We start from the raw sequence: 12,285 nt of genomic DNA on the forward strand, positions 1-12,285 counted from the left end.
CACCCTGCTCATGGGCCCTGCCCTCAGAGACCACCTGCCTGGACTCACCGTTCTTGCTAACGGAGAGCCAGGCTTCCATCCTTCCATGACTTTCAGCAGCCCCCTACCACTTACAGAGGCCCTGGGTCACGGCCTCACCTCCCCACCCTTGACTCTGCATTCACCCGGAGCCTGAACCCCACAACTGAGCCAGGGCTACTGTGTGTCTCGGGCATGTCCTACCCTGCCCCTTCACCTCCCAGCTCCTGTCCCCACCAGGGCACCTTCCAGGCCACTCAGCCTGGCCTGCCCGGGGGAGAAGTGCGTATCTCCAGCTGCCCCAGCCCACGCCGCCCGAACTCACCCTGTACTACAGCTGACACTTTCAACCCACTGCTGTGCCCCACCCAACCCCCCAAAACAGATATCTTTTCTTCTCCAGGCCTTCCCCAGGGGCCCTTCCTTCGCACGCATCCGCTTTGATATTGGGCAAACTTCTACTCATGCGTTGAAGCCCACTGCCCTGGGGAACCTGTCATACCACTCTTCCAAATGGAAGGTCCCTCCCACCCGCCATTCCTATGGCGTTGGTCCTTCAGAAGAGGCAGGAGTAGGAGCTCCGGGGAGTTCTGGCCCCTGAGAAGGCAGCCTTAGTATCCCACGGGGAGACCCATGGCCTGAGAAGTCGTGACATCCGTCTCCCTGGTCACAACCTGGGCTTTTTGTGAAACATTTCCATACCTCCTGCCCAGCAGCCACAAGGAGCAGCCCCAGGCTGACCTACGTGGAATTTGAATCCAGATTAGCGCCAAGCACCGCTTCCCGCGCCCACGCGCCCACGCGCCCTCTCCCCCTCCGCTTCCCGCGCCCACGCGTCCTCTCCCCCTCCACTTCACGCCTTCTCCCCCTCCCGTCCCCATGCGCCCTCTCCCCCTCCGCGTCCCGTCCCCATGCGCACTCTCCCCCTCCGCTTCCAGTCCCCAGTCCCCACGCGCCCTCTCTCCATCCGCATGCTCGTTGCCAGGCTTCCCTCCAGACCAGAGGAACGGTGACAAGGAGTTCGTGATCCGTAGAGCAGCCACCAATCGCGTCCTGAACGTGCTGCGCCACTGGGTCTCCAAGCACTCGCAGGTGGGTGGGGGCCCCGCCTGGGCGGGCGCTGGGGCGGACCCTGCCCCCAAACCCTCAGAAAGTGGGTGCGGGCAGAGCAGCGCCTTCCGCCCACGAGCAGCAGGACGAGGAGACCCACTGCCCCACCCCGAGGGCACCTCTCTCTCTCTCCACCTCTGCCTGCAGCAGGGGTCCAAGGTGGGTTTGCACCTCCGGGGGCCCTGGCCTAGGGGTGCGGCTGACGGAGGAGTGGTCCTTGTTGGTACCCTAAGTTTGCCCAAGTGTCCCTCGGCTTCGCTTGCGCGGATCCATGTAGCCAGCCAGCGACGAGGAAAACTGAGGCAGGGCAGCCTGCCGTGAACAGAAAGAGCAACTGCAGCCCCCCTCCTCCAGCCTGGGCTGGGACTGCTGCAGGGCAGCTTGAAACGGTATGGCCAGCGCCGCCGTCCCATCTTCCCGGCAGGACTTTGACACCAACGACGAGCTCAAGTGCAAGGTGGTCAGCTTCCTGGAGGAAGTCATGCATGACCCGGAGCTCCTGACGCAGGAGCGGAAAGCGGCTGCCAACATCATCAGGTAGCTCGGACCGCCTCCTGGGGCAGGGGCCAGCCCGAGGCTGGGGAGGAGCCCAGGAACCCTGAGTGCCTGGGGTCAAACACCACCCCCCTCTACAGGCGGGCTCCGGAGCGGGTATCCACATGGCCTTCCGCCCCTCTCCCTGTCCCCCAACAGACCTTAATCTGCTTGAGATGAGAACTCCATGTGTCCAGCTGCTAGCCGCAGTCTAACCTGTGATGTCCGATATGGCAGCCACTGGCCACACATGGCTATTTCCATTTACATGTTAATTAATTAAAATTAAATGAAATTTGAAATGCAGTTGCTGAGTCACTATAGCCCCGTGTGGCTGGTGGCTACTGGGCTGGCCAGGGTCAGATATAGAACGGTCCCCTTGTGGCAGAGTCTTGTGGGACAGCGCTTGCTAGAGCTGTGAGAAGGGAATGTCCAATGAATTGCATCGAGTTAAATTGTTAGGTCCGAAGCCCTACGAGAGATCAGGGGTCAGGCAAATCCAGTGACTTGCTGTGTGACCTCCGGCAAGCCCTTTCTCTGAGCCTCAGTTTTCTCCCTGTAAAATGGGGCTGCATAGCATCCCCTTGGAGGGCTGTGGGGAGGCTCGACAGAGGGCATGCTTGGCCAGCATGCTGCTTCTGCGACACCCCAGTGGGGTCAGGTACTCGCAGGCCCTTGTCCAGCCAGCTTGGGCTACCATATCCCAGCCTTGCCAGGTATGAGCATTCAGGGAAGACCTCTCTGTCTCACTTTTTTTTTGCATGGATAGGCACTGGGAATCGAACCCGGGTCTCCGGCATGGCAGGCGAGAACTCCGCCTGCCGAGCCACCGTGGCCTGCCCTCTGCCTCACTTCTAGCCTGGCTCCCTCTGCCCCTCTGCCTCTGGGCATCACCTCTGCCCCAGGCTTTCAGCCAAGTCCTCCTGGCTTCTTCCCCACTACATTACCCACTTTCCTTTCCCCAGGCTGCCAGATCCCGTCATCATATCCAGCCCACGCGCCCTCCCGCCACCCCACCGCACAGGCAGGCACGCACGTGCCCACACTCAGCCCCCAGGTCCTTGGGGCTCCCACGTGCTCCTTCCCGAGGGGCCCATGGGCGTGTGCTGAGATCCGAGCCTGTGAATCCCAGTTCCGTCCCGTTAGGGAGCGTCCTTGATGCTGCCTCGAGGCGGGATGGGACGAGCAGGCTGTGGAGCTGGGAAGACTGGGTTGGCATTCGAGACCCAGCTGAGAGACGTCCTGAGCAAGTCATCTGTCTGGGTGGCCCTTTTCTCAGCTGTGGAAGAGGCATGATGATACCCCCCAGCAGAGCTGATAGCCAGTCGAGTGTCGCTCCCTCCTGCCCAAGTCCGGCAGTCCCCTGACCACTTACCCCGACTCAGCCGGGCTCTCTGCGCCCCGTCCCCAGCCCCCAGCTTGCCGCTCCCCAACCTCCACCAACTGCAGCCCCCGGTTCTCAGCAGAGCGTGTCCCCGCGCTTGAGCCTGATTTTGCGGAAACCTCATTTCCCACCAGTGCCTGGTGCTTCCGCTGCTCTACCGTCTGCCTCCTCCCTCACTCTCCCCTCAACACTGTCCCCCTCCAGAGCCTCTGGCCACCGTGCTGCGCTCCCCAACCTCCTGTTTCCCTCCAGTCCAGTCAAGGGCCCGCCAGCACCTCCTGCCCACCCTTGTCCTCCAGACCTGGAGCTCCCATCCCCTCGGCCAGTCCATGTGCACGCCGGAGCCCTGCTGCACGCCCAGCCTGGAGTTCTAGGGTCAGAGCAGGCCACCCCGCCCAGCTCGTGGGAACAGGCACACAGGCAGCCGTCCACATGGGGGGACAGAGCCCAGACAGCAGGAAGCTCGAGGACTGGGGCCCCACGCAGCCAGGAGAGTCCGCGGCTGCGTCCTGAAGGCTGGACCCTCGGGGAGAAGTCAGTGGAGAAGTTGACAAGCCGGGTTCCTGGCAGAGGGCGCGGCAGGAGCAGGGGTGCAGAGGCCTGCAGTGGCAAAGCGCTCCTCGGGGCTGGCACGGGTTGGGGCATGCTGCACGGGGAGGCCGGGCACAGACTGTGCTTCTGTCCACCAGGACCCTGACCCAAGAGGACCCGGGTGACAACCAGATCACACTGGAGGAGATTGCACAGACGGTGAGCTGGGCCTGCCCTCTCACTCGCTATTGAAGGCTGCCCCGCTGGCCCCCAGGATTCCCAGCCACACACCTTTTCTTCATCCTTCATCCACCCTCCCCCTCAACCCTCCCCCGCCCCCGCCCTTTGCTCCTGCTCTGCACGCTCCCTCCCCCTGGAAGCAAGAGAGCAAGAAGAATTGCAGTTAATAGAGTGTCCCCTATGTGCCTGGCACTGTGCTAGGCTCTGAAAGACTCAAGACACTCAAGAAGGCCACAGGCATCTACTGTTTGTCCCTGTGTTGCAGCTGCGGCCGCTGAGGCTCAGGGAGGGTGAGCATCCCAGCCGGGTCATGGTGAGGGCAGAGCTGGCACTCACCTTCAGGTCTGGCTGACCCGAAAGCAGGAACTCATTGCAGACCCACGGGCTGCAGCTCACCCCCTGCCCAGGGAGCGCCTGGCTCACCATGGAGGAATAGAGCTAGTGGGTGGCCTTCCAGACCGTGGGGGAATGGCAGGTGGATGTGCTCCCCGCGCCTAGCCAGGGCCCACCCGTTCTGCCGGCTCCCAGGATGCCACCACGAGCTTTTATCCTGGAGCCCTAGGGCCCCACCATCATGGGGTCACACTTACGCAAGACAGACTCGCTTTGGCCACCCAGAGGCCAAGATAGCACAGGCTCCTCAGCCCTGGGTGGGCTCATTCCCCCTGCACTGGAGACGTGCTCTCCAGGCTGCTAAAAGACTCCGTGTGAGGATTTAGAACTCTGGGCTCGGAGCCCACTGCTCCCCTCCCCACTCCCCACCCCTACCCCCATTTCCCAAGTATGGGTGGGGTAGCCCCAGGGGGTCCTGCCCCCAAGAGCACTGCAGGCCTAGGGCCCCAGGGAGCCCACCCATGCCCTCAGCAGGGGTGTTGATTGTGTACCCCAACCCCGGACACCCCTCCTCCAGGCTTCTGGGATCTCCCCAGCCTGGGGGCCAGAAGGCCCTTTTCCCGCCTGCCCTTCCCGAGGGAAACCTGCACCCTGCTCCTGGTTCCCACGGCCCGACCAGCACGTTGATCCCTCAAGAGCATGAGGCCCCTTGTCCCTTTGTAAACAGTCGGGGCATTTATAGAGTGAAGCACCGCTGAACTGCTCCCTGGCCCTGCCTCGCCCAGCGCCCACAAAAAAGCCTGTGTGGGCAGGTGCCAACTGGAGAGGCCATTAAGGGCCTCTGGCCACGAGGTGTTTTGTAAGTGGGTTCCTCTTTCTGATGACCCCACTGAAAAGCGGGTAGGGTGGCTGCCTGGCCAGCACCCCCGCGTGCTCCCCCTTCCCCAGCATGCCTTCTCCTGGCCCTGGGCCCACCCCAGACCTCTCCTAAGACCCCAGCCCCAAGGCCCCAGGGCAGGGCTCAGGAGGAAAGGGGGCTGAGTTACACTCACTTGCTTCAGAGGCCAGGGACCCCCTTGCTGTGAGCCCCCACACGCAGCCCCCCACCCAGGGTCCTCGCCCTGCAGCCTGGCCCCACGGGGGCCCTGCACTCGCATCCCCACATCCCCTCTGCATACCTGTGAGCAAAGACTGTGTGACACTCACCCCCTCTGGGCCTCTATATGCTGTTCCCCGCCCCGGTGACTGTGCCAGGAGAAATCTGCTATGCCACCCCCACCCCCACCCCACTGCAGCGTTCCACCAGAGACCCAAGGGGGAGCCCCAGCTCTGTTTCCCTGCCCTGGTGGTTTCCAGCCTGGGTTTGCCCTAGTGGCTAGCATGGGGGGTGCTGGGGGGCCTGGCAGGTGGCAATCTCCGAGCATGTTTGCGGAGACAATGGAAAGAGAGAGGGAGGATTACCTAGGACGGCTTGCTCGGGGGGTGGGGCTGGAGCCCCCTTCTCTCAGCACCTACGTTCGGGGGCTCTGGGACTTCCGGGCAGGGCAGACTGAATGCAGGAAAACAGAAGTACGGGGAGGCCTGCGATGGTCTCCTTTCATCTCCGCAGCGTGGCCCCATTCGCCCTCAAGCAGGGGATGGTCCTCGCTTGGCCCCGGACCAGCCACAGCTGGCCCTTTGCCCCCTGTCCCCTCTGACCTCACCCAGGATCCAGACACGAGACCTCGGTGTCTCTGCCCCGGCCACCCTGTCCCCTGAGAATGTCCCGGGTCAGGGGCCCAGGCGGTGGGCACCTCAGAGTGGCACCCGTGGGTGACCCCTAGGGACAGGTCACAGTAACCCCGGGACGAAGGCCGGAAGGTTCCGACACAGGACCGTTTGGCACTGTCCCACGAGTCCACATCTGTTAATAAATTTCGGAAGGAAATGTCAGGCCGGGGTGGACCCAGAGGGAACATGGAGGGAATCCGAAGTCACCGCCCGGGTGTCAGGCGACCTGGGCTTGGAGCCCAGCCACCCCGATTCCAGGGGACTGAACCTCCAGTCGCCTCGGATTCCTGCGCAGGCCCCAGGGTGGCCGCGGTCCCCTTGCAGGGTGCATGAGGCACCCCTAATGGGGCGGCCTCAGGGACCATCACACGGACCCCACACGCAGGCTTGCACAGGACTCCTGCCCTCTTGACCCCCTTCCCTAAGCCTGAGGGGTCCAGCCTCCGCCACCCCCCACCTCCCCTCCCACCGGAGTCCAGCTTGAGATTCCCAAAGCGAGGCTGCCAGAAGGCCCGTGGGTGCTCCTCCCGGACCTAACGTGGGACCCTGCTCCCCGCAGGCCGAGGGCGTGCAGGCTGAGCCCTTTGAGAACCACTCGGCCCTAGAGATCGCGGAGCAGCTGACCCTGCTGGACCACCTCGCCTTTAAAAAGATCCCCTATGAGTAAGTCAGAGCCCGGCGCTTCTCCCCTGCGTCCCCCCCACCCTGGAGCATGTGCTGCACACTTCCAAAGCCGCGTGAATTCTTGGCAGCTTGGAAATACGACATGCACGTGGCGGCAGGGCCAAGAAGAGAGGCCTGTCACCTTGCCTGTCCCGAAGGTCCCTTCTCCCCGTCAGCTGTGCGCACACGACGTCCAATCTTGAGCTCCTGTTCTGGAGGGCTTGTGTGTCCATGCGTGTGCAAATGTGCCTAAGAACAAGTGTGTGCATGTGAGTGTGAGTGCGTGCATGCTCACAGCCTGAGGACTCCCAGAGGCAGGCTTTGGGGGCTGCTCTGACTTAGAGAGAACCCTAAAAGAACTGATGTCATCGGCTCTAACCTGTAGTCAATCTCCCTGGGTGAGTTCCCTGTCCCTTATTTTTCTAATATGTTGTTTTTACATCACTGTAATTATGCTACTTGTGTTATTTTGTATCCCTCATTTTTCATCTAACAATATACCCCCATGGCATTCGTAAACATTTTTTTTTTTTTTTTTTTTGGTATGGGCAAAAAAAAAATTGAACCCAGAATTGAACCGGGGTCTCCTGCATGGCAGGCAAGAACCCTGCCACTGAGCCACCATGGCCCGCCCTATCTTATTTTTAATAAATACACAATATTCTCTAATATGGCATCAAGCCATGAGGTTGTTTTCAGTTTTCACTTTCATATTTAAAGTTGAGCTAAGCATCCTTGTAACTAAATATTTCTCTGAATTTCTGACCGTTTCCTTAGAATGCCTTCCCAGCAGTGGGATCACCAGATGGGAAGCTGTGACTGGCCTCAGGGCCTTTGATCCCTGCTTCCCAGAGAGGGGGCCGCTGGCACTGTCCCACGCCCTCGCCAGCATGGGTGCTGCCTCACCCAAATGGAGAGTGTCCGCGTCGGGGACACCTGCCTTGCATCCCGGATGTAGAAACAGCCATGATTCTTGTTATGGCCCCTCTAGGCACTTAAGCAGAATCTTTTTTCAAGCCCAGATTGCCTTCCCTTGGCCCTTAGTGCCCACGGGATGCTGCCCAGGTCACTGTCCTGGTCACTGATAAAGGAGGTGCTTCTGCTGGAAGTAAACTCCCCTAGACTAGCTTTCCACGAGGCGACCATTACCAGAACCCCCTGCTGGCTTGGCCTCTGGGCTCTTTTATCCTTTTATCTGACCCTTTTTTATGGCCTACTATCCACCCAAGTCTACAGATGAGCTGCTGCAAAATGATTCTAAAATGTGGGTTCTCGCATCAGAAAACAAGACCCATTGCAAGATCTGACGTGCCCACTCCACCTGCCAGTGTGTCCCTTTCCATCCCTTATTTCATCCTCACAACGACCCTGTCAGGACAGAATTATCATTACTCCCATTTTGCAGATCAGGAAAGTGAGGCCTCAAGAGATGAGGGGCTTGCCTGAAGCAAGCTGGTACATGGCAGAGCTGGGCTTGAACCTGGGTCCCTGCCTCTCCCTACAGGGCTCTGCAGAAAGCGCCTCCCCACAAGAAATGGCAACCTCAATCTGTAAGCAAAGAAATTATCACGGCAAACCAAACCTTACCGGATCTGGGTTTCCCCCTTACTTCCCACAGGGAGTTCTTCGGACAAGGCTGGATGAAACTGGAAAAGAATGAAAGGACCCCTTATATCATGAAAACCACTAAGCATTTCAATGATGTGAGTATGGGGTGGGCAGTGGCTCCCTCTGGCGAGTTTTCCTTTGGCAGGAGGCTGGGTGGAGAGCAGGCCACACGCCCAGCTGGAGCCAGGACGCCACGGTCCTCTCCAGCCCCACCACCACCCGGCCATGTGGCCTCGGGCCCGGCTTCACCCTAGCCTCAGTCTCTTCTCCTTTTTAAATGGAGCTGGCCACGGAAGGTCCATGTGAGGTGAGCCGGGATAGTCATGTAAAGACACTGAGCCCAGCGCGGGCTCTTACTAAGCCTCACTCAAGACCTGCGACGAATCCTTGGAGCAACCTTTTGATGAGTCTGCAACCAAGAGACTTTGGAAGGAAAGAAGTGAAGACCTCCTTGCTATACTTTTTTTTAAGCCTCATCTTGGCACAAGAAAAGCAGTATTTGGCTGGAAAATGACAACTTCCATCTTGTATCTTCATTACCCAGAAGCCTCTGAAAGCCCTGAGATTTGAGCTAGTAAGAGATGTCCTTTCCCCTGCGCTCCTTCTCGCCTTTGGTTTTGGGTAAGCTGACCCCACTGGGTGGCATCAAAGGCGGCCCACGGGCTGGGTAGGGACCAGGACTGGGTTTAGGCCAAGCGCTCATGAGGGACCCTGGTTCAGATCAGGATGGCCCAGTATCTGGCTTCTCCATCTCCTCTCCTCAGAGCCCCTCCCTTGGCTTTTCCAGAGGAACTGTTGGGATGGTACCAAAAGCTGGACCAGCAGGGCAGCCCGGCAGGCATAATGGGAAGGGTCTGGATGGGTGATCGAGAGGACCTAAGGCCGTGGAGAGCTTCACGCAACCACCACTCTGCCCCAGCTCCCAGAACCCCATCTCAGGGAGGCAGCAGAGAATTGGGGGAGCATGGTCTGGACCAGCAGCTTCACGGAGCATTTGCAAAGTTCTTTCAGTCACCCCCCTTAACGGAGTTCCTACCCTGAGCCTGGAACTGTGCTTTACCTGCCTCACACCAACTAAGAGCTAGGGGCTAGTGTCACCTTTTAGCTGTAAAGAGGGAGCTTCCAGGAGGGCAGAGGTCCAGCTGTAGCCACCAGTGCATGGTAGCTCAGGGCCTCCCATTGCTGCACAGCCTGGGCTCGGGGAGAAGACTCTCACCCCTGGCATCACCCCTCCTTTGCCCAGGCTCTGACCTTGGCAACCACAGAGACCCGTCCACTCTGGGCCCTGTGACAGCACTGAGTGGATTTGCACTCGACATTTTCATTCCTGAGTTTAATTATTGGCACAAGGAAAACACCTCTGATGGCCCGAGGTGGGAGCACATGATTCCACTCCTCTGGTCCCCGGGTCAGAGGCACTTCAGTCACCCACAGCAAAGGAGGGGCCCCCTGGCAACCACCCCTGCTTGCGTAATCGGCTATTGCAGCTCAGGGGAGCAGCTCAGGGTCCCCCAACCCTCAACACCCAGCAGTTCCTACAGTGACCAGAGCAGCAAAAAGGAGACCCAGTGGCTGTCAGAACAGAATACGTGATGGAGACGGTGTAAGGCCCCAAGAAACGTGTCTGAAGACTGGATTTGACCATTCCTTACCCACGACTTGAAAACCAGTTCCAGGCAGCAGAATTCTGTCCCCTTCCTTTCCCTGTCCCATGTGTGCCCAGGACTCAAGTAAGCAAGGGACTAGAACATGAAGTGGGCATTTAATGAGCGTTCACCGTATCCCAGGCTTTACACTAAGTTTCACAAATAGCGCCTCATTTAATCCTTTTATTCTCATTTTATAGAAAACCTGAGGGCCAAGGAAGTTAAATTTTACACAGCAGGAGAACCTGCTTTTGACCCCAGCTGCTTCCGCAGGCTGCCTCTTTTACATCCACCTCTTGTTTTTCAGATACACAGTATGTGTGTGTCCGCCAGAGTAATTATTACGGCATCCTGAAATTCTGTCATCCTTTCCCTGGCCCTGTTCTGCAACCGCTTTTCCAATCCTCTGCCTTTCATTCCTTTGTCTGAGTAAGTGGGATTGGCTGGGCTCTCCTGTACCAGGGTTGGAACTAAAGAGAGGCAAACAAGGAGCCCAAGACACAATGTTTAATGAGCCTCACGCTCTCGGGTTTGCCTCACCCTGGCCCAGACTTCTCCAGTGCAGCATTGAACAGAAATGGTGACAGTGAGTCTTGTTCTTGATTTTGAAGGGATTTTTTCCTAACATTTCCTCAAATAAGATGATGTTTATTTCTTTATCAACTTAAGGAAATTCCTTTCCTTTCCTGTTTGCTAATGGTTTTTACATGAATGAGGAGCGAATTCCATCAAGTTTTTTAATGCATCTATTGAGATGGTTTTTTTCCTTTAATCCGTTGATTCAACCATCCTTGCATTCCAAGGACAACCCTGATATATAGTCATAATGTATAAAATAAATAAGGGTGTAGTTTTCCTCCCTTGCATTGTCCTTATCTGGTTTTGGTGTCAAGGTAATGCTGGCCTCATAAAATGAATCAGAGGATGTCTTAGCTTCCCAGCTGCTAAAGAAAATACCATATGGTGGGTTGGCTTAAGCAGGGGGAGTTGTTGTACCCAAGGCTGGAAGGTTTGCTTCCTCCCAAGGTCGGTAGTTCTGGCAGCCAGCAATCCTCCAGCTTTCTCGGTTTTCCCCTTGCATAGTGGTGAAGTTTCTCTCCTGTGTTCCAGCATTCAACTCTGCCCCTCCACTTGACTTTCTCTCTCTCCGTCACAGAATTTCTTCTCTTATAAAGGGCTCCAGTAATCCGGATTAAAACCCATCCTGTTTCTGTTGGCCACACCCTAGCTGAAACAACATCCTCAAAAGGTCCACTTTACAAGGGGCTCACTCCCACAGGGAGGGGTGAAATGAGAACACGTTTTTCTTTGGGTTACACAACGCAAACTGCCACAGCAGGAATTCTTTTTTTTTCTCTCTCTCTCTCTATTCTCGGGAAATTAATAAGATTTGACAGATCTGTTGCTTAAAAAATTAGTATAACTCATAATTAAAACTGAGTTTGGTGTTTTCTTTAAGGAAAATAATTCAACCACCTCTTTAATTTAATTCAGAAGTGTAATAAGTGCACTATTTTGCATTATCATTTCTTTTTCAGTCCCAAACCATTCTCAAGTAGCTTTCCAGTCCATTCTTCCTGATGAACATCTTTTAGAAGTTCTTTTCGAAAAGGTTCTTTCTGAAAAGGCCCTGCAGCTTGTATTCATCTATAAATACTATTTTTCTACCCTCATTTTTATAGCAATATAATTGCATACACACATCCAGACACACATACAGGGAGATCCTACGGTTCCTACCTGCTGTGTAATTTCCTAATGTTCTTCTCACCCCAGCATCCCACCCTCCTGGCAACTCCAGATCCAACCTACATTTGATTTGTTTGCGCATATGTGACTATGGGGGGAAGTTCTTGGAAACTCTTCCACCTTATGTGTGAGACCCATGATGCGTCAGGGTGTGAGTCCTCTCCACAGTCTAGTTGTACGGCAGGAGCTCCCCCCACCGGGGTTGGCTTTTTGTTTATTCTTCAGACGGAAATGTAGAATCCTTTTGTCAAGTTCTCAAGAAAACTTCCATTGTACATTGGCTATATTGGGTTGCCTTAAGTTCATGTATTAGTTTTGAGAAAAATGTCATATTTACATTCCCGTTTGGGAATTTGATCTATTTCTCTATTATGCAAGGCTTTTAAATACTTTGGAAACTTTTTTTTCCACGTAGCACCCCACATCATTCTCATTATGTTCATATGTAATTTACAAATTCCCTTTGTTATTTTGAAAGTAATCTCTTTTTCAGTGTATTTGCTCATTGGTCACTGCTAATATCGAGAAAATCTTTGCATTTTTGTACGTTCTTTATCCAGCCACCCTCACGAGCTCTGTTATTTGTTCCAGGTGTTTTCAGTTCATTCTCTGGGGATTTTTAAACTGGCAGCCAGGTCATCTGCCAACACTGGTGATTTATCGTCTTTACGATACTTATTCCTCTGACTTTTTTCTGTC

The 12,285-nt window shown here is 56.1% G+C and overlaps 1 protein-coding gene across 6 annotated transcripts in view; it reads left to right on the top strand.

The window, feature by feature from the left end:
- The window catches only part of RASGRF1 (Ras protein specific guanine nucleotide releasing factor 1), a 107,359-nt gene that overhangs the window by 75,336 nt on the left and 19,738 nt on the right, over positions 1-12,285 (top strand). For 5 of the 6 annotated variants that reach the window (XM_077128550.1, XM_077128551.1, XM_077128554.1 and 2 more), the window contains 5 exons: positions 1,004-1,110; positions 1,553-1,665; positions 3,736-3,796; positions 6,480-6,583; positions 8,202-8,286. In XM_077128550.1, coding sequence (XP_076984665.1) covers positions 1,004-1,110; positions 1,553-1,665; positions 3,736-3,796; positions 6,480-6,583; positions 8,202-8,286 — 470 coding nt within the window. Of the gene's footprint in view, positions 1-1,003; positions 1,111-1,552; positions 1,666-3,735; positions 3,797-6,479; positions 6,584-8,201; positions 8,287-8,474; positions 9,108-12,285 lie in introns of those variants that run through there. The other variant, XM_077128553.1, reaches the window with a different exon arrangement.

The sequence above is a fragment of the Tamandua tetradactyla genome, chromosome 14 (assembly GCF_023851605.1).
Source record: "Tamandua tetradactyla isolate mTamTet1 chromosome 14, mTamTet1.pri, whole genome shotgun sequence".
NCBI classification, from domain to species: domain Eukaryota; kingdom Metazoa; phylum Chordata; class Mammalia; order Pilosa; family Myrmecophagidae; genus Tamandua; species Tamandua tetradactyla.